The sequence below is a fragment of the Cricetulus griseus genome, chromosome 5, assembly GCF_003668045.3.
Source record: "Cricetulus griseus strain 17A/GY chromosome 5, alternate assembly CriGri-PICRH-1.0, whole genome shotgun sequence".
Taxonomy (NCBI): Eukaryota; Metazoa; Chordata; class Mammalia; order Rodentia; family Cricetidae; genus Cricetulus; species Cricetulus griseus.
The window spans coordinates 169517711-169538694 of NC_048598.1; the positions used below are offsets into that span (position 1 = coordinate 169517711).

Genomic DNA, 20984 nt, shown 5'->3' on the forward strand with positions numbered 1-20984 from the left:
TATGTTCCACAGCTATCTGCTGCCTCAGCACTTAAGGCATTACTCTAAGTGTGAGATCTCTACTTGTCCTGAGTGGTTCTTGATGATTTTTAAAAAAGGGCAGCATATGCTGGTCTGTGCTGCAAGCATGACTAGGTCTGAAGCATGACAATGATGAGACATCTGAAACGCTCTGGCATGCCAGCACCCGGGGTGCACGGCGCCATGTTAGCGCAGGCCCTGTTAACACATACCGAGTTGGTTCTTTTCCTTTTCCAGCAGTCAGGGTTTAAACGCTTTTGTTCTTCAGCCAAAGCTTTTGCTTCCAATGTGTACATCCTCCTTTCCTCGTTCTTCATCTTTTTCCACCTGTCACCAAGGATGACACTGATGGCTCTGCAGTAAGTATGAACACAGTGTCAGTCAGCTTCCATGCTAGCGCACCAACTGCTGCTTCAGACAGAAACGGAAAACACAGCAGGGCCACCAGTCATCTCAGCAAAACCCTCTCACAGGGCCCATTTATCAGCACCTTGGCTGGATAGTGCCAGTATCCATACTTGTAAAGTTCACCACTGGCAGCATAAGGCAGTCAACAGCAGTTATGATAAAAGCTTTCTCCCATGAAAGCCTTAGTTTATATCTAATGATAAAAAAGTACACTTTCAAGTCAGATTTGTACTTAACGTGAGAGACCCTGGATTAAATTCAAAAGGGTAAGAGGGAGGCAAGCTGACATTTTCCTGTTTTTCCTAGTCATTCTGATACTAAAGCTATTAAAGTAATCTCATCCAGAACATAGAGATATAAGTCACTTCCTTCCAAGAATAACCTTTAGCCATTCAGGGTACTCACGCAAGAGTCTCGATGTTGTAGAATATTATTTTCAGGTGTGTGACTTTTGTATATGCTGCATTTGTTTTACGTTTGAAGCTGTGTTACTGTGTCTGTCTAAAACACCTGATGGACTAATAAAGATCTAAATGGTCAAAAGCATGGCAGAAGAAAGGATAGGTGGGGTTGCCAGGCAGAGAGAATAAATAGAAGGAAAAATCTGGTAGAAAAGTAGCCAGAGGAGGACTCCAGGGGCCAGCCACCCAGCTACACAGCAAGCCACAGAGTAAGAAACAAAGTAACCAAAAGAAAAAACTCAGAGGAAAAAGGTAGACGGGATAATTTAGATTAAGAAAAGCTGGCAAGAAACAAGCTAACGCTGGGCATTCATAAGAATAAGCCTCTCTGTATGATTTATTTGGGAGCTGGTAACCACAGTGTATAAACGTGATGTCTATACTGACTGATAAAGATGTTACACTGATGCTTCAGAAGGACAGTACTATAGGAGCCCCACTACTAAATACATTGTAAATCTATTTGTCTTCTTAAATCCAGTATGTGAAAGTGACTGAATGTGCCACATTTTATTTAAAACCAACTTACATGAAATAGGCACAGACCCGTCTCAGTTTCCCAAAGTTAGAATGTTTTGGGGTGTTAGTTTCCTCTTAAGTTAAAACATGATGGGTAGTGTGATGTACACAGTGCTGAACACTAGAATCTATACTCCCCCCTTTCACAATTTTTCAGCCAGACTAATGTTTATGCCATCTGGCTAAGTATATCTCTAACCTATTTATTTTAGGCTACATCCTGCCCCTAAATAAGAACTTCTGTATTCATGGAATAAAGATCAACCTCTAGAGAGGAAAAAGAAATTCCAAAGTATTCTTTTTCAGACATCCTTTCTTGTTAGATCAATCACATGGCACCAATACTGAAATGCAAAGTCAGACTTATGAGCTATATGGAAGAAATCTTTGATGAAAGATATCCTAAAATAGGAAAACAGGTGACAATGAGACACCCACGGAGGCAAGTCCTTCTCCCCCGAAGGCCTCCTGGTACTAGACAGTTAGAAGGGCTGGTCAATACAGTACCAGGACACAGAGCTGACTCTAACAAGCAAGCAGCAGATAGCTGCAAAAGGAGCAACACAACCCGCACCTGTCACGAAGTCTCCCAGATGCCATACAGAACAGGGGGAGAGAAGTGGGCTAAGTCATTCTTAAAATGCTTTTCAATTTTATTAGTATGTTTTCTGTTAAACTATTACATCCTTCTGACTAAAGACTATTTCCAATATGGATTTTTAAAAAAATTACAGTGTCTCACTACTTAGTCCTGGCTGCCCAAAATTCCAGTTCTAAAGAAATAACCAAATACTGGGGCAAGGCCATTTTGTACAAACACATCAACTTAGATGCAGTTGGGATGCAAAGCTTCTTTCTAAAATGCAGGCAGTATTTAGAATTAAGTGCATTAAGACATTACAATCAGGATTAAAGTTCTAGTCTTTTGATTTATGATCCCAAAGACAAAGGAATAGTGTGGTACATTTGCACAATGGAGCACTAGTAAGTGAAACAAACAAACAAATAAAAAACAATGAAATCTTGAAATTCGAAGGCAAATGGATGGAACTACAAGAAACCATCCTGAGTGAGGTAACCCAGACACAGAAAGACAAACATGGTACAAATGTGTATTCACTCATATACGGATATTAGACATAGGGCAAAGGATTACCAGCCTACAACCCACACCTCCAGAGAGAAGCTAGGAAACAAGGAGGACCCTAAGAGAGACATAATTGTCCCCTGAAGAAAGGGAAAAGGACAAGATCTCCTGAGCAAATTGGGAGAATGGGGTGAGTGGGGAGGGAGGTAGGAGAAAGAGGAGGGAGAACGGGGAGGAAACAAGAGGGATCAGGAAGACTAAGTTGGGAGAATAATGGAGAAGGAGAGCAAGAAAAAAGATACCTTAATAGAGGGAGCCATTATAGGTCTAAAGAAATCTGGCACTAGAGAAATGTCCAGGGATCCGCAATCCTTGGCCCCAGCTAAGAATTTAAGCAATACTGGAGAGGCTACCTTAAATGCCCTTCTCCTATAATGAGAATGACGACTACCTTAAATGCTATCCTAGAGCCTTTATCCAATAGCTGATGGAAACACAAGCAGAGAGTCACAGCTAAGCACTGAGCCCAACTCCTGGAATCCAGTTGTAGAGAGGGAGGAGTGATGAGCAAAAGGGTCAAGAACATGCTGGGGAAACCCACAGAAACAGCTGGCCTGAGCAAGTGCAAGTTCACTGACCCAGTCTGACAGCTGGTGAACCAGCACAGGAGCAAATCAGGCCCCCCGAACATGGGTGTCAGTTGGGAGGCCTGGGCAGTCTATGGGACCTCTGGCAGTGGAAGCAGTATTTATCCCTAGTGCACAAGTGGCCTTTGGGAGCCCATTCCCTATGGAGGGATACTCTCTTAGCCTAGATAACGGGGGAGGGCCTAGGTCCTGCCCCAAAGAGACTTTCATGATCCCTAAACCTCCCTGGGGAGTGGATGGGGGTTGGTGATGGGAATGGGAGGGTAGGATGGAGAGGGAACTGGGATTAGTATGTAAAATAAAACTTTTTAATTTAAATAAAAATGTATTTTAAAAAAAAAGAACCTACATACAGTGAGTGATGGAAGCATGCAGTGACCCACAGCCAAGCTTTTGGTGGAGTTAGTTCAGTTGAAGAGAGGAGGGAGGGATCATATGGGAAGGGTGTATCACGATCTTGGTGGGAAAACCAAAGAGAGCTGACCCAAGGTAGTGGGGACTCTGGACTGAAGCTGGGAACCCGCATGGGATGGAAACAGGCTTTCTGACTGTGGGAGACAGTTGTGTGGCTTGATCTGTTCCTGAGGCCACCGGCAGTGGGCCCTGATTTAGCCCAGGGACATGAGTGGCTTCCTGGAGCCCATTCCTATGGTGGGTACTTGCTCAGCCTTGAAACAGAAGGGATTAGTCCTGCCTCGATTTAGTATGCCAGACTTTGTTGACTCCACAAGGAAGGCTTTATCTCCTCTGAGTGGATGGGGGCTGGGATGGGAGGAGGTGGGGAGTGGGAGAAGGGGAGGGAGGGGTACTGGGGTTGGTATATAAAATGAAAAAACTTTTAAATGAACAAAAAACAATGTATCTAAAGCCAACCTATGAAAATGGAAAGAAATCAACAAGAGCTCTTGAAGTTTATTTCCCCTACCCCAGTTACTGTGATCTGCACTAACATGTCAGCGATTTGTACTTCAGTCATTACTACTTACCTGTTGTCTTTCCCTGGGTACATCTGAGTATATTCAACTCTGTATTTTTTGGCGAAAAGCATGAAGGCATTCATTGGTCTTTTGCACTTATTAGGAGAGGTGGCACTCACAGTCCCTGAGCTGTGGCTTTTGACAGCTTTAGCATACAGAGAATCAGAGGAGAGCTGTGATGACCCAGGTGAGCCACAGCTTTTACTGCATTCAGAGCTCGCACACTCTTGAGCACTACCAGGTCCTCCACAAGACAAAGAAGCACGGCGCTGACGAGCCATACTACTCAGAACATACACTGCAGAAGAGTCCATAGGTGTGAAGTCATAGCTAGAAAATGAACAAAAACACCGTTCCAATTAGACTAACAGTAGTATCTACAACACATTTTAAAACCTCCCATGTGGCTGAACAGTTCACTGCTTCTTATGCCATGCCATCACCAGTATTACTTTAGCAGTTCATGGACGTTTAGAAGGAAAACCTCAACGGGCGTTGGTGGCACACACCTTTAATTCCAGCACTCGGGAGACAGAGGCAGGCGGATCTCTGTGAGTTCGAGGCCAGCCTGGTCTCCAGAGCGAGTGCCAGGATAGGCTCCAAAGCTACACAGAGAAACCCTGTCTTGAAAAACCAAAAAAAAAAAAAAAAAAAAAAAAAAAAAAAAAGAAGGAGGAAAACCTCATGCAGACCTGAAACCTACATTAAAAGCCAACCTCTAAGTCCCAGGAAAGTCACAGCCAGCATGTCCTTCCCATACCTGTCCTTGATTCTTCTACATTCATTTTTAACAAAATTTGTTGAAAATTAATCTCATTTCCTGCCTAGAAGATTCTAGGAAACTAAAATGGCGGGGAAGTATTCCAGGCCTAAGAGCTAACTACTTTGGAAGATAAAAGCCAGCTTGAGAAGGGTAGCCAGTCAGCCCAGAACTCCGAGTGTTAAGGAGGCTCAGGCAGATGGTTCTCCCAGATCCTCACCCAGCCCCTTGCTTTGGCAGCCATAACAGGCTATAGAAAAGACCCAGCAAGACGTAGGCCCCTGACTCAGCAGCATGTGCTGCTTGAGTCTTGAGTTCTTGACCTTGCCCGAACTTCCCCTCATCGCTAGGAAGCAACCACCAGATACCCTCCATGTGGTAAGCAACCAATCACAAGTTAGCTGGCGGGCTCTGGATGTGCTTTACTGATAATAGTGGATGGAGAGTGTAGCAACTGCCCTGGGATGGCCTCTAGGAATAGCAACCTTTCTGCAGCTGCAGCTGATCAACCAACGCAGGACGGGTTACCCAAGCCCAGAGGTGTACCAATCCTGAGACTGTTGCTATGCAACTAGCGGACCCCCAGAAACTCCCCTTGTTCTATCTCAATAGATGCCCTGCCCCACTGCTGCTCAGGGTCCCTCCTACTCCACCTGCTGTGTTGGTCAGTTTGGCCGGAGAGAGGACCCAAGTTAACTCATAAATTAGAAAGACTCTTTGCTTTTGCATTGGATCTGGTCTCTTGGTGGTTTCAGGAATTCAGTGTCTGGGCACAACAGAGGCAAGCCTGAGCAACACAGGCCAACTTAGGCTGAGACCTTGTTTGTCTTCGAAAATGGCTATTAAATATGGCTAACTTAAAATACATTGCAATTTGAGAATTTGTATGGACAGAAAAAGTTCTAACATATACCGGTCCACCTATGTATTACTACTAGTATGTTAACCCACCCTATCAGTAAAGGTCACATTTTGATGTAAGTTCAATGTGCATAATTACCCAAACAAACTATCCATAGTCCCACTCTTCAGCAAGCCTGTGGGTAGGGGAGTTCATTGGCCCCTTTCATATGGAGAGAGAGGCCAGCCAAAAGACACAAAGTGTGTCATTCAACCTAGGAAAGTGCCTAGGATGTAAAGCCCAGGTTTCTTCACCCACATTCCCAGTACCTTCACAATTCCAACGGCCAAATTCAAGAATAATCAAACAATCACCATATTAATTAAAACGTAAGCTGAAAATAGGAACTAACGTAGATCACAGCCTAAAGATGCACCCTAAAGGGTCCTCAAACTCTGTCAACTCTTCCATGCTTTCTTCTCAGCACAGAACCTTTTATATTGACTTTTATCATGACCTTTCTCTAAAACAGAAATTCTGGGTACTACATCAAAGTAGAAATAATATGAAATAACAGATCAGAAAATCTATAAACAGAAAAGTCCACGTGAGCAAAAGCAGGGTCCTTAACTGCAAACAGTAAACGTTACTTTTACCAAAAGACAGCCTCATACTGTCTTTTTTCTAAAGGTATTACATGAAATAAATGTACTGAAAACTACTAAATCCAAAATTGTCATATAATCAATGTTTAGAATTGGCATGTACTAATGGTTTTATATTTTAAGGCCCTACCAAATAAAGTTTAGAAAACTACCAAAGCTAGCCACTGTGTAAGACTGTAATGTATAACTAACCATTCACTTCTACTGAAGAAAGTAATTATCATATAAAATACCAATGGAGTAAGCTAGCTACTAAAATTTGAAAACTCTACCATCTAGTGGCAGAAATCTGTCATCTACTCTCTTTGTGGGTTTCATACACTCAGTAACAGTACCCATGACTTTGACAGCTAAAGCAATGACAGTATCTTCTTAGCTTAAATGTTTTGCTACCCCCCCTTTGTAAGCATCTGTTCCTACCTTTTATCTTAGTACATGTCATACTTCAAACCCCTTCATGTTTAATTACTCTCTTCTTTTAAAGATTTATTATTTCTAACTGTGTGCAGATGCTTATATAAGGAGGCCAGAGGCAATCTAGAGCTACAGTTATAGATACCTGTTAGCCACCTGATGTGGGTGCTTGGGACAGAATTTGGGTCCTCTGGAAGTGCTCTTAAGCACTGAACCATCTCTCCACCCCCTTAGTCATTACTCTTAAAGACAAACTCTACAATAACGTAGAGCCTATTAATCAAGTCACATGTACCAATGCATTTATCTAAAAGATCAGTATTTAAATCACTACATTAGTTTTATGGCTAGAAAAACCACTGTAGAAAAGTGCATTAACTTTACCTAAGTGTCCAAAGCTCGCTTAGTGTACTCTCAGGATGTGAAGGCAGGCAGGCTGGTGACTCTTGAGTCATGCTTCTACCACACCCAAGGCTGGTCAGCAACTAGCACACTACCTAACTACCGCCAGCCCGCCTCCTTCAGAAGACTGCAAGAAAAGAGGTGTAGCAACAGTAATAAAGGGCACTCTAAACTGACTGGAGAGCATGTGATGATAGTCAATCTTAACGGGGCTTAAATCCCACCTCTGCCACCTTGGAAAAACTATCTGCTGCAGAAAAGGAGGCATTGCTATCATATCACACTACGGTCCCTCAACAGTAAATGAGACTAATGGCTAAGGTCTTCCAGAGGAACTCATCTGCTCCCACTAAGTAACAGCAACATTCAGAGTGAGAAATGAAAACTTGCTATCTTAGAAAAACAAGACTTGAGCAGCCAAATTTCCCTTTTTGCTTTAAAAAAAAATTAAGTTTTATACCATGCAATGCCTAAGTTATGAAGGATAAACTAAGCAGTGAACTCATACTCTAAAAAGGTTCTAACACCCCTAACGTAGTGCATCTGTTCCCCAGAGAATCGCTCTTAGGTTCTGACAACACAACAGTGGGGTTTAATGTGTAAGAAGACATTCCAGGTCTGTCTACTGCACTTTCAACCATCTACTCACAGTACGGGTCCTTGACTGGCATCCAGAACCTGGATTTCCTTCCACCAACTTGGAAGAGTACCTACCTGGATCTAAGGGGTGAGCACCCAGTAATTGTTTAAAAACTGCAATGTTAATACATGCCAGGAAGGGAATCTGACGTGGCCAGGTTCTCAAAAACCCTACATCTTGAAATTCTAACAAATGTATCTGACAAAAACAGTGTTTGTTTGTAGTATTCATTCTTTGGAAGCTGAGCCTGGCTTTTCACCTTTAAGGGGATGTGCCCTCTCCTGACTGTGCTTTGGTATCCTTCTGCCATAATATGCTGTGGCCATGAAGAACACAAGCACGTGTGTGTCCTGTGAGTCTTCCTAGTACATCACTGAATGCAGGGCAGTCCCGAGAACACCTGACACAAGTAGTTAATAAAACCGAAGTTTATTAGAGGCAGTGTATATATTTCTGAGATATTTTTACTTAACAGTTACTTCTTTTTTTGGTTTTAAGATAGGGTTTCTCTGTGTAACCACCCTGGCTGTCCTGGGTGTCTATGCCTCCCATGTGCTGGGATTAAAGACATATACCACCACCGCCTAGCTAAAAGTTACTTCTTAAATTGATCCAATTGACTAAAATGTATAGTTAGGGTTCATTCGTGTTCTGGTAAGAATCCCCCTGTTCGGTTCTATCACAATGTAAGTAATAAAATCCAGTTTAGCAACACGGATATGGCCTGTTTACTACATTGAACTATTCAGTTACAGAGTTATTTACATGATTTTATACTCATCTACAAGAATCGGCCTGAGTCTTTCTCAGTTGCTCTCTAGCCTATTCTGTGAGGTAAGGTGGTAACCCTCAACTGACCCCAGTGCTCCAAGGCTTGCGGAGATAACCAGCTGGCCTCTCTTGCCTCTTGTCTCCCTGTTCCCAGGGCTGGAATTACTGACAGGCCACTAGTCACCCAGCATTCAAAGGGTTCTGGGGTGGGTATGCCTGTACAGCATGTGGTTTTAGTTATTGGGTCATTTCCCTAGCCCTTTTTAAATTCTTAAAACCTTTAAACTTACCTTCAACTTTGACTCAGCAATCACTAGAGAATAAACTTTAAGAGGAAAGAAAGACACTATTACCTTTTAAATGTATCAAAAACACCTGAATCATCGAAATTAATGGCATCAGGGTGTCCGGGAGGTAGACATATGTCACCAATGTGAATTTCACAGCACGGAATGCCATGCTGTACCACAGTCAAGCTTGGGTAAAATGATGACCAACCTAAATTAGAACACACATTAGAAAGAACAAGTACTACTTACTAAGTCTAACACGTCAAATCTCTGACTTTAAAATAAATGATCACTATATTAAATATTTTGTTTCAGCTATGTAAAAGCCCCCCGAAACTAGTTAATTCAGTATTTTATTTATAAATCTCTAGCAGTTAGCACTTCTATCCATCTGCAGAAACAAGGGATACATACTGAAACTATGTACTAGCCTGTGAATTACTAAATTATGCGTAACATGGTATTTTTGCAGTAAAGCTCTAAAGATTAACTATGGCTTACAGTCTACTTGGTAACTGTAAATAAAAATGTGATTACCGAGGATGCCACTCCCCACATTTAACCAAAGGGATAGCTTACAGTATGCTGTATGAATGAAATTTCTCACACAGGGACATTTTATCTGATTATGACAAAAAATACTTAAACACTATTAGACATAATTAGAAAAACTTCCTTTGTAATTTTATTTAGTTTGAAATAAATTTTCAATTTTTTTCTTAATCATCAAAGCCATAAAACAGGTGCAGGAAGCTTTTCTTAAGTTTTTATAAAATCAGGGCTAAAGATGGCTCAGAAGTTACAAGTACTGACTGCTCTTCCAGAGAGCTGGGGTACAACTGGCAGCTCTCAGCCATCTGTTAATTCTAGTCTCAGGGGATCAGTTTGTACAAATACAATTGAAGCCTTACCTTTATTTTTAACATAGAAAGGGTGGTCCAGCTTACACTCCACAGTAAGCAAGCCATCTTCTACTGTACCAGGATCAAAAGTCAACTTCAGTACAGACTCACCAAATGATATACTCTCTTCATGGGATAACAACTTTAGACCATCAGAACCATAGCCCTGAAAGCATATAAGCATTTGCATTGAGTAAACGAATTATAAATGTTCAACTCAACACACAGTAAAATTCCCAACATGTGTCATGACGAGGTAAAACTTAGTATCTTCATTCAGCTTTAAAGTACTTTCAAACCCAGCAGCAAAGAAATACATACACAAATGCCCACAGGATATATGGCAGACTGGAATATGCATTCTAACTCAAATAAAAATAGTATGATCAAGTTTAATAAACAAAGATAATAATTCTGAGATAGATTAAGGACTTTCAATTTCATTTGACATGAGATGGAAATTTGAGTATCTAAGTATTTGCTTTAAAAGAAAGGTAAGTTCAGACTTGGGAAAATAAGGCTCAATGAAAACAGGCATGTCAATTTAAAAAAAAAAAAAGAAAACAGGCATGTTACAGAATAAGATAGGCAAAGTAACTAAATTTCACTTAGAAGTTGTTGGGAAGTCAATGCAGTATTTTTATTAATGTGGCTGTCAATTTTAAGAAGATGATGATACAGAAGGAGGGAAATCTAGTATTTAATTACTTTTAAAGATCTATGTGTATTTGTATGAGTCCATGTGCTGGTCTCTGCAGCAGCAAGTACTCTAAGCCATCAATCCAGCCCCTACGTTTTAATTACTTGAGGTTATGAGAAACCCATTGTACATTTTGAGTTGACAATTAATGAAACAACTAAATGAAATTTAAATTCAATGTATAATTACTGACTAGCACATGCCCTGCTTGTAAATGACATGAACAAAACATGATGCTTATCCTTGCATTCATAGAAAAAGAAACATGATCATGGCTAGCTACAACACACAATTTCATACTAGTGGATGAACAAAAAAATGACTGAGAGAAAAGAATGTCAAAAGTCCTTATGGAAATAGCAAACTGAACATGAAGGGATGGAAGGGAACATAATGAAAGACAATTTCTTGGTTTTGAATCTGGACGTCAAGAATAACTAAGGAACAGGTAGAAATTAAAAAGGGAGGAAAAGAGGCTTTGTAAGACTTTCATCTGATCTCAAATTACAGATTAGGAAGCCACATGAAGTCAGTTGTGTAAAGATTTCCTGGAGGATAGACTGGGCTCAGAGTGCTCTCTCAAGCAAGATTCCTGGTGGCAGGTGCTACTACTGTCAGATGGGCTGCAAGGAGGAAGAATGCTTACACTGCCAGCAAGAGTCAAAAGATTTGAGAATTGGGATATTGCCGATGTCAAACTAAGGAAAGAGAATGTCAGGAAGTCAGGGACTAACTCGATGGAGCAAATTTTGCAGATTTCAAACTACAAGACAATTTTTGTGAAGTAGGAGAAGCCGAAACCAAACTGTACCCCTTACTAAATGAAGAGTAACATTAAGATGAGGACCTATACTCAAGACAGACAAATTAAGATTTTTTTCTCAAGAAATTCATCAGGAGACAGGCTCCAAAAAAAGGAATTTCAATCAGTACATTTTTCTCCCCTAACGCAGGGTTTCTCTGTCATGAAACTTGCTCTGTAGACCAGGCTGGCCTTGAACTCACAGATCTGCCTGCCTCTCCCTTCTGAGTGTTGGGATTAAAGGCATGTGCCACCACCACCCTGCTTTATCAGTACATTTTATATTCTCTCATATCTATTTCTTTATTCAGCTTGCAGTATTACAAGTTTTAAAAGTAGAATGTGTTGCTGGGCTGTGGTGGCATACACCTTTAATCCCAGTACTCAGGATGCAGAGGCAAGAAGATCTCTTGAGTTTGAGGCCAGTCTGGTCTACAGAGTGAGTTCCAGGACAGTCAGGGCAACACAGAGAAACCCAGTCTTAAAAAAAAAAACAACAATGTATCAACGTATTTATCCTAATGTTGCTCACTTACTGTTTTTTATTCATTAATAATTGGAAATTAGAGTTTGCTGGGGTCAATTAAAAAGTGACAACTCCCAGTTAACTGCAGAGAAAATTAACTGCATTATACACCCGAGAACCTTGAGTTTGGATTACTTTACTATTTGTGTTTAATGCCAGTTTAGTTTTCCAGAACATAAGCATTTAAAGCATAACTCGGCTAGCTAAGCAATAGCAACTCCTCCATCTTAGATGCTAACTGGAAGTGCTTCACCACTATGATCCCATCAACCTCTTTAGGCACTGAGCTCGAAGAGTGCAAGGTGCCATTTAAACAGAAATGCAAGCAGAGGCCTGCAGATGAACCCAAAGTTTGACTGGTTTTAAAATTCTTTAGAAGGGTTTTAAATGAATTAACCTTGTGAGTGCCCATTTGAATCTCTTCCTCATTATCGCAGCCTTCAGTTCTAGCAAAGTCTTCAACATCTTGCCATTCCTTATTGCTTTCCTTATGGAAGCACAGTCTCGTGCCTAGAGTTGAATTAGAAAAAAGGTATCAGATAATGTGTCTAGTGAGTGTGTTACCCAAGCCAGCTGCAGAACATTTAAGTATTTCTTTACCTTTCAAAAAACAGTGCCAAATAGTTGAAGGCCAGGAATTGCACCAGCCCAGATCATCGTCGTCAGACAGGGAGGACATGCAGAAAATGCCGGACTCTGACTCACTGTTTGCCTGCACAGAGAAACAAACTTGTTATTTTTCTTTTAAAACATCTTTTAATACCTATTTTTAACTCAAGCTTTCAAACAACTTAATTGTAAGCTTAAGGAAAACATGTGTTCAGTATAAGTTTTAGTTAAATACTGTCTTTTGTAACAAACTTTCTTAACATAAGCTAATACAAAATCAAATGCATATAATCAACAATGAAATATCTTTGTCCATCTGTATGTTCTCCAAAAGAATTCCTTAGATAGGGGAAAGGTAATGGTTTTGAACTATTACACAAACTTTGTACAAGTTAACCTCATGGAGACTCACCCGTTCATGTCTCACTGGTGTTTCTTCCTTCCAGTGGTCATGAGGAAAGGCTGGCCCGCTCTTTGAAGAGGAGGACACTGGTGGTGGGCGTGCATAGGAATGTAAACTTTTGCTAGTAGCTATGATGTGTACAGGAGGTGATCTAAAACAAAGCAGCAGTTTTACTATACAGTGTAAAACAAAGCAGCAGTTTTACTATACAGTGTAGGCCCTTAAACAGTAACTTTTCTCTCGATAAAAACATCGTGCCAACTTACACATGGGCCAACTATGGAAAACACTAGTAAAGACAGCTAGATCGTACTGCAATAGCATGCTGTCCCTTGAACTTATCATAAACTCTCTTCATATACAAATTTACTAATACATGCTAAAGTAAGTGCTATTATCACATATTCATCTCATTCTTTCACAACTTTTTAAAATTCAGACAGCTCAGTAGTCCAAACTGGCAAGGAACTAAGGATTTTCCTGCCTCAAGGTCAGGGATTGCAGACATGTCCATCATTCCTGATTCTCATCTCTTTTATCCCAACACAGATAGATGTGTATATTATCATGAAGGAAATACCCATCCACTTTTTCCCACTCAGCAGGGAATAATAAGCAAGTGCCTTAAGCAAAAATTCTAATAATAAACAGTCTAGCTGCCACTTCTTAAAAGGCAACACTATTTCTTGTATTCTAAGACAAACCTATTGAAAAGCAACTACACACTAATAGTCCAGTCCCTGTCCTCCAAGGAGCAACTTGATTCCTTCTCCTTCCTTTTCCTTGGTAAAGTTTCTCCTAAGCAGTGCGCTTTCAAGTACATAGGGCTCCCAAGAACACATTAAGACCCTTCCCCCATAACCTACTCTACAGGACATGTCTAAAATATTTAACCCCCATAAGTACTGCACCAATAGCCTCTAACAATGATGGAGAGCAGGGAAGAAAGCAGAGCATGTCTGTGATGAATAGCACAGAAAATGCCTCCAAGAATAAAATGTCAGTCCCAGAGAGACAGTCCCTTACTTCTTTCTTTACACTCCTTTTCTTCAGGAAAGTTTACTGACTTCCCACGAGCTTCCTCCATTCCTTTCTTTGCAGTACCACACATACAACTCAGGTTCTCATTCTGCACCTGCCCAGCCAGCACTAATCTACAGAGCTCTGACCTCCTGCCCTTCTCTAAACTGTAACACCAACATGAAGACAAAAGCTGCCATCTCTAACTCTAGTTAGAGGGAGGACAACACTTAAATCAGGGTTTGTTTTTTAAGTGTATAACTGTTGTAATGGGACTAGGATGCAGCTTATTAGACAGTTCTTTCTTAGCATGAAAAGTGATCTAGGTTAAACATTACCATGGAAAGTAAGAATATAAAGGAAATGATACTCTGAAAGAAACATTTTCTTTCCTATGGAAATTTACACAGAATTTAACTGAACCGAAATGCTCAATCAAAACCAATAACCTGCAAAGTAGAAAAGCAGGGTACCTCAATAGGATGCAAGACAACTATGCTATGGTAAAGTGTGCTGCAACTTGGGAACTATATCCAAGTTAGAGTTCCTCCTATTTACCTACTGAATTCTAGTCTAGTTTTTACCAACAGAGTGAAGATGGGGCATTTCTCCAAACTATTTAGCTATACTTGGTGAAATGACACCCATTTTCTTAAACTCTGGTCTTGATATCTGAAGTAATTTTTCTTATTGGAAGTCTCATCTACTTTAAGTTTTTAAAAATTTATTTTATGTTTCGATCTATTTCCATTATGTGTATGAGTGTTTCGCTTGCATGTCTGTCTGTGTACCATGTGCCTGTGTGGTGCCTGAGGAGTTCAGAAGAGGGCATCAGACCTCTTGGAACTGGAATCACATAGGGATAGTTGTAAACTACCATGTGGGTGCTGGGTATCACATCTGGATTCTCTAAAGAACAAGTGCTCTTAAACACTGAGCCACCTCTCTAGCCCCTACTTTTAAGATTAACAAACCTTAGAATTGGCAAAGATTTTCCACAATGTGGAAAAATATACAACACAATGAATCAAATGTACAGTTGATAAGTTTCAAATACAGTGTTTTATTTAACTATAGCTCTTTAAACAAATAATAATTTTTACTTCTAGAAGTAAAAATTTATAAAAATACATTCCTTAGACTAATTTTTTGATTTGTAAACACAAATATTTTAGGCTGTTTTTTCTCATACATTGTTACCTAATTCTTCAAACAATGAAATCATCTTTGATCATTACATGGATATTAATTCTACTAACTTTAAATGTTAAATTAACCACCCATTAGACAGCTATTATTGTAAAATTAGGAGATTTTAAAATAACAGCGTTTTGAAATGAAGTTTAAATCTCCTCCTAACTCCTGAGTATTCGTACAGGCACTATGGCACGCTTGAAGACCAGAGGAAGTGTGCAGGTTGGCCCCTGCAGGCTTTGGCAGCAAGCTCCTTTCTTTACCCATGGAACCCACATACAACTCCTAGAGATATGAGTTTAAATGGAAGACCTACCTGCCATAAAATGAGCACTGCATAAGAGGGCTTTGTGGGCTAGTGGCAATATTTGCTAATTCTGTCAGCCAGTCCACCTCATCTTCACGGTGAGTGTTTTCCGTTATGTCTGAGGTATCCTGGCTCCAAGATGGTCTTGGATAGTCTTGATGAGACACATCTGAACTTAGCTGGTATATGGCAGATTGGGTAGGATCACTTTGAACAGCCTGAAGTTCAGGAAGGTCATCTGTAAATAATACATGATTATTTTTTAAAAATATTAATATAATGACTACAGTAACTTTAGTTAGGAATACATAAATTTAACTATTTGAGGAAGAATAAATCCAAAATTAAATTCAGAAATTTCTTGACAGAAATGATTTCAAAACAAACAAACAAAAAAGACCTCTACATGTGGATCTAGGGAGCCTGAGGGAAAATAATTCAAAGGATTGAGTATGGCAACAGTTCACTACTTGAACCATGCAATTATCACAAGAGGTCAGTTTGTTTTCTATACCTTACCTGGGAATGATTTATATACCAATGACATGTTCCTATATTAACAGATTAATGAATATAGAGACATTTAATGTGTACATATAGTGATCTATAAACTTCAGTAACCTGTTAAAAACAAATAACTGCAATATTGAAACCAACTTCTAAAGATGAGACCAGAGATGGTACTATCGAGTTTTAGGGAATAATGTTTGTGAGTTGGGTATGGTGGTACACGCTTGAAATCCCAGTATCTGGGAGGTTGAGACTAACAGACTCCAAGTTTGAGGACAACCTAGGCTACACAGCAAGACTCTGACTCTAGATCAAAACACAACATAAAATGGGAATTCTCAATCCAGTTATATTTACTGGTATTCTTTTCCTCGTGCATTCCCCAAAGAGATCAAAAAACCTAGATCTTCAAAGAAAAATGAGGAAACTACAGAAAATATTAAATTTTTCTTTAAAAGATGGGGGAGGACCCTTATGCCTTTTGAAAAACAGTTAACAGCCAAGTGTGGTGTTGTACTCTTAAATCCCAGCACTCAGGAGGCAGAGGCAGGTGCATTTCTGAGTTCAAGGCCAACCTAGTCTATCTAGAAAGTTCTAGGACAGCCAGAGCTACATAATAGAGACCCCTATCTCAAAACACCAAAATACAAAAGACCAAACAAACAACAGAAATTTCCCATATAAAGCACCACTGCCCCCCAGACCTACAGGGTCCCTTTAATATGCAATTCAAGAAACCTCTTCTGGGGGCTGGAAAATTGAGCAGCTAAGAGCACTGTTCTTCCTGGGGACCTAGGTTCAATTCCAGGCATCCACATAAAAGCTAAGAACTGCCTGTAATTCCAGTTATGATGTTACAATTTTGTTGTTGTTGTTGTTCTTTCCACATGACAATGGAGAATACAAAAAAGTACCCAAAACCACACTAGGGGAAAAAAAAAAAAACTTCTACTCAACCAAGTATCTCCATAAAGGTCTAATGCAGGCAAATCTTCCAGAATAGACTTCCAAAACTAAAGTATCTTAGTTAAAAGTAGTAAGTCAGCCAGGTGGTGGTGGTGGCACAAGCCTTTAATTCCAGCACTCAGGAGGCAGAGGCAGGTGGATCTCTGTGAGTTTGAGGCCAGTCTGGTCTACAGAGCCATTTCCAGAACAAGCTCCAAAGCTACACAGAGAAGCCCTGTCTTGGGGGGTGGAGTGGGAGGAGGGAGTCAGTCAGATTATCCATTCATTCTTAACTCTAACTACACAGTATCTATTTCATTGAACAAATGAGGTACAAAGCCCACACATGACAATTCTAACTGCCAATCCTCAGGCTGCTATAACTATATCCCTTACCTCACTGTCAACACTCTGCCTTTAAATGTACCATTTCTTTATTATGGATGCTTTATTTCTGTTTTTCAGATTCAGAAAATTAACTACTTTTAAAAAGACACAGATAGGTGGGGCAAGCTCCTTGGCCTGTTTTTCTCTGTACATGTGATGATGATGTACAACCAACCATAGCCAAAAGTGTCACTCCTTGCTCAATAGTAACTGCTATTCAGAAAGTATTAGGAGCCAGAATATATGTGGTACTTGAAATTAGGCATTATGTCCTGAGATCTTCAGGACCGCCAAATTCACAAGCATCACCACATCATCATCATTTGTAAAGCTAAGGTGATCACGAGCCACACCCTCTCTGTTTCAATAAACATTCAAGGCAACCACAAACTACAGAAGACAAAGGCATAGTGAAAAGCTGAGCAGGGAGCCAAAGTGCTCGCTAACTCTGCTCCAGAACAGCAGTCTAGAAGCAGTGTGATTTAAAATCATTACTCAATAAACCTAGACGTTCTGCAGACATCTCTCTGGAGTGTCTCATCAGCAACAATCACTACAAATGTCTGATGAGTACTGTCACTTCTGTATCAGATCAACCATGGAGAGTTCAATGGGAAGGTATCAAGTCACATTGGTAGTTTTCAAAGCACAAGTATTACCAGTCTGATCTTAGTACACAAAATAAAACTATTTCAACAAATTTTCAATGTCTGTGAGTATGTAAAGTAGGTCACTCTGTTTTCAGCTATATTTTAAAACAGGGGACCTCCTCCATAAGGTTGGGGAGGACGGATCACTGGGGCCTGCTATACAGCCTGAGGACCCAAGTTTGAATCTTTATCACCCACAGGACCTGTCTGTAACTGAAGGCGTCTGGGCAGTTAGATGAGGACTCTGAGGATGCTTTCTGGACCGCCAGTGTAGCTAAACTATGAGCCTCTTAAGTTCACTGAGTAAACAGAGTAAGGTAGAAATTGACAGAGGAAGCCACCAACACAGAGCCCTGGCCTTCACAGCACACACATGGGCCAGTGTACACACGCACCACAAACACACTAAAAAGAAAAGCAGAAAAGAAGGTAATGTTAAAAATCCTACTACACAAGCTCTTCACATACTTTCTTAAGTAGACAAGACAGAGAAGCTAATTAAATATGGCAATTAACTTGAATCTTAGTAAGATTCTTGAGTAACTTTGAAGTTTGTTTACCCAGCTCCATGTGCTCATCACAGGAGTTGTATCCTGGAGAGGATGGCAAATTCTCATTACACTGCAGCAACTCCAATGAGTCATTCATTCCTGAAGCTCTCTTGTCCATCACCAGCAGGAGTTTCTGTACTGCATTAGGCATCTGATTTGTCTTCACTTCCCACACCATGTTATGGTGCTCCGACTTGAAATGAAAGAAAGACACTGTCAAGTCATGTCAGTGAGACAGACAGCACCATGCTGCATTTCAACTTAATCATACATTGCCATTTTATTTTCCTCAACCTTCCCAGGACAATTCCACAACTGTGTGCTCAACATTAAATTATGCATAAGCCTCAAAGTACTAATATTGTTAATTCAGAATTTTTTTCTCACCAGTAACGGCAGAATGCTTTCATTTTTCTCAACTAGTGTCTCTCTTTTCAGCTGCAAATATTAAGACTAACAAGTCATTTTTCAGATGTGTTCAAAAATCAAAAGACAATCGAGCCCAACCAACTTTCCTTAAGTAAAAAGACTAAAGGAACTTGGTGGCTGTGGTGGTGCATACCTTTAATTCCAGAAACCAGTGGGCAGGCAGGCAGGCAGATTTCTCTGAGTTCAAGGTCAGTCTGGTCTACATCAAATTCCAGGACAACCAGGTATACCTAGTAAGACCCCATCAAATTTTAAAAAAAGAAGAAGAAAAAAAAGGAAACAAAAAATCCCAATGGAATAATCCATTTCTTCTGTTTTTAAAGATATTCCATTTATTGTTCAATACTTGCTTCTTCATATTCTGAAAATGAGCAATTTTTAAATCATTCATTTAATTTTTATTTTATATACATTGCAGTTGTGGGCTGCCATGTGAGTGCTGGGAATTGAACCCGGGTCCTATGAGAGAGCAGCCATGCTTTTAACCACTGAGCTATCTCTCCAGCCCGAAAGTGAGCAATTTTAACACAATTAAAATTATATTGTCTGTGAACATTTAAGAGTTTCTGGACCTTATAATGGCTATGTTACATTTTACTTTTCATGAAAATTAAATTGTTATTGGGTTTTCTATAAACGATTTGGAAGCTAGCATGAGAAAAAGAACACAGCATTTTCAGCAAAGTCCTAATGTGATTATCCCTGTGATACTCTGAGCCTTGCCAACAGTTATATTAGGATCTAACTAACATATTAATATAACATAGTGACAACCAAGTCAGACTTCCCAACTTCTCAGGCTCTACTCCAAATTTTCCTTTTTTTGAAAGTTCTAAGAAACACACAAAAAAAACTGATTTTTCAACAATCTACAGATCTTTCCCTCAAAATAGTTTGATTCCTAAAAGGCACAGTGGAAGGAGAGAACCAACTCCAAGAAGTTGTCCTGTGTTCTTTAGAGCACACCTGGTATACACACACACACACACACACACACACACACACACACTGACAGAAATCAATGTTCTATGTAGAGCACACCTTGGTACACATGCACACACGTGACAGAAATCAATGTTTTAAAAAATGACCCTTGCCTAGGCACTGCTTTAAAAAGTTTACTCCTATCAAGTGAAGACGTGGTACAGTGCAGCAGAATGACCCTCAGACCTAACAAATAGGGCTTTTGATTCTAGTTTGATTATTTCACTTTATGAACCAAGTCCTTATCAATGAAAAAAGTTTAAAGTAAGTAAGTTTTTAAGCCTCAGACTCTGAGGCAATAAAAGCATGCTGTTGGGGTTCTAATGTCCTAAATAAAATAGCCACTGAAAGCAAATAAACATACAGCTATCCAGTTTGGGCAGTTTCTTCCTGGAAGATCTGACAAGCTATCCATATACTTTGGAACAGTGATGTCTCATGCTATTACTTTGGGTACTTAACAGTTTATCCAAGTCTGAGACATGCTGTGGAATAATCCTGCACACTATGAAAATGTGTTGTTCTCGTTGTTAATAAAAAGCTGATTGGCAGGTAGCCAGACAAACTAAAAAGGGGGGGGGGCAGAGTCAGGGAGTAACGAGGAAATACAGGAGAAGCAAGATGGACATGCAGTACTAAAAAAAATGTAACATGCCACATGGCTAAACATAGATAAAAATATGGGTTAATTAAAATGTCAGAGTTAGTAATAAGCCTGAGCTATCAACCAAGAGTTTATAATTAATATTAAGGCTCTGAATGGTTATTTGGTTAATGGATGCCAGAATAGGAAAGCTTTGCCTACAAATGGCGACCAATGTGAGGCATGAAATTTCCACATAAGAACTAACAAAGCTTAAAATGAAAATGTAGGCACACAAGAATGGAATCAAGCATGGCTTCTTGGTAGCAGCGTTGTCTTAGATGGACTCTGTCTACCAGCAGGGGCAGAGGCACAGCTGCTTTTAGAGGTGGCGTTCTAGCTGGATGCCAGTGGCAAAAGCTGTGCAGGTCATCTTTTAAGAGGCTTTGCTACTAACCACTTAAAATGGTGTTTATGAGCAGTGGCTGTACTAGGTGGCAGCATAGACCCAAAAGAACTTCCCAGAGTTGGGGTGGTAAACACGGCTCCCAGGACTGGTGGCGGTAAATGCACCTCCAC

At 40.1% G+C, this 20984-nt stretch overlaps 1 protein-coding gene across 3 annotated transcripts in view; it reads right to left on the minus strand.

Moving 5' to 3' along the window:
- Hbp1 (HMG-box transcription factor 1) overlaps positions 1–20984 on the minus strand; it is a 30224-nt gene that overhangs the window by 1923 nt on the left and 7317 nt on the right. For 2 of the 3 annotated variants that reach the window (XM_027416997.2, XM_027416995.2), the window contains 9 exons: positions 18419–18602; positions 15376–15604; positions 12855–12996; positions 12434–12545; positions 12231–12343; positions 9815–9971; positions 8967–9111; positions 4130–4450; positions 234–375 (listed from right to left, as the gene is read on the minus strand). In XM_027416997.2, the coding sequence (XP_027272798.1) occupies positions 234–375; positions 4130–4450; positions 8967–9111; positions 9815–9971; positions 12231–12343; positions 12434–12545; positions 12855–12996; positions 15376–15604; positions 18419–18602 (1545 nt within the window). Of the gene's footprint in view, positions 1–233; positions 376–4129; positions 4451–8966; positions 9112–9814; positions 9972–12230; positions 12344–12433; positions 12546–12854; positions 12997–15375; positions 15605–18418; positions 18603–18971; positions 19006–20984 lie in introns of those variants that run through there. The other variant, XM_027416998.1, reaches the window with a different exon arrangement.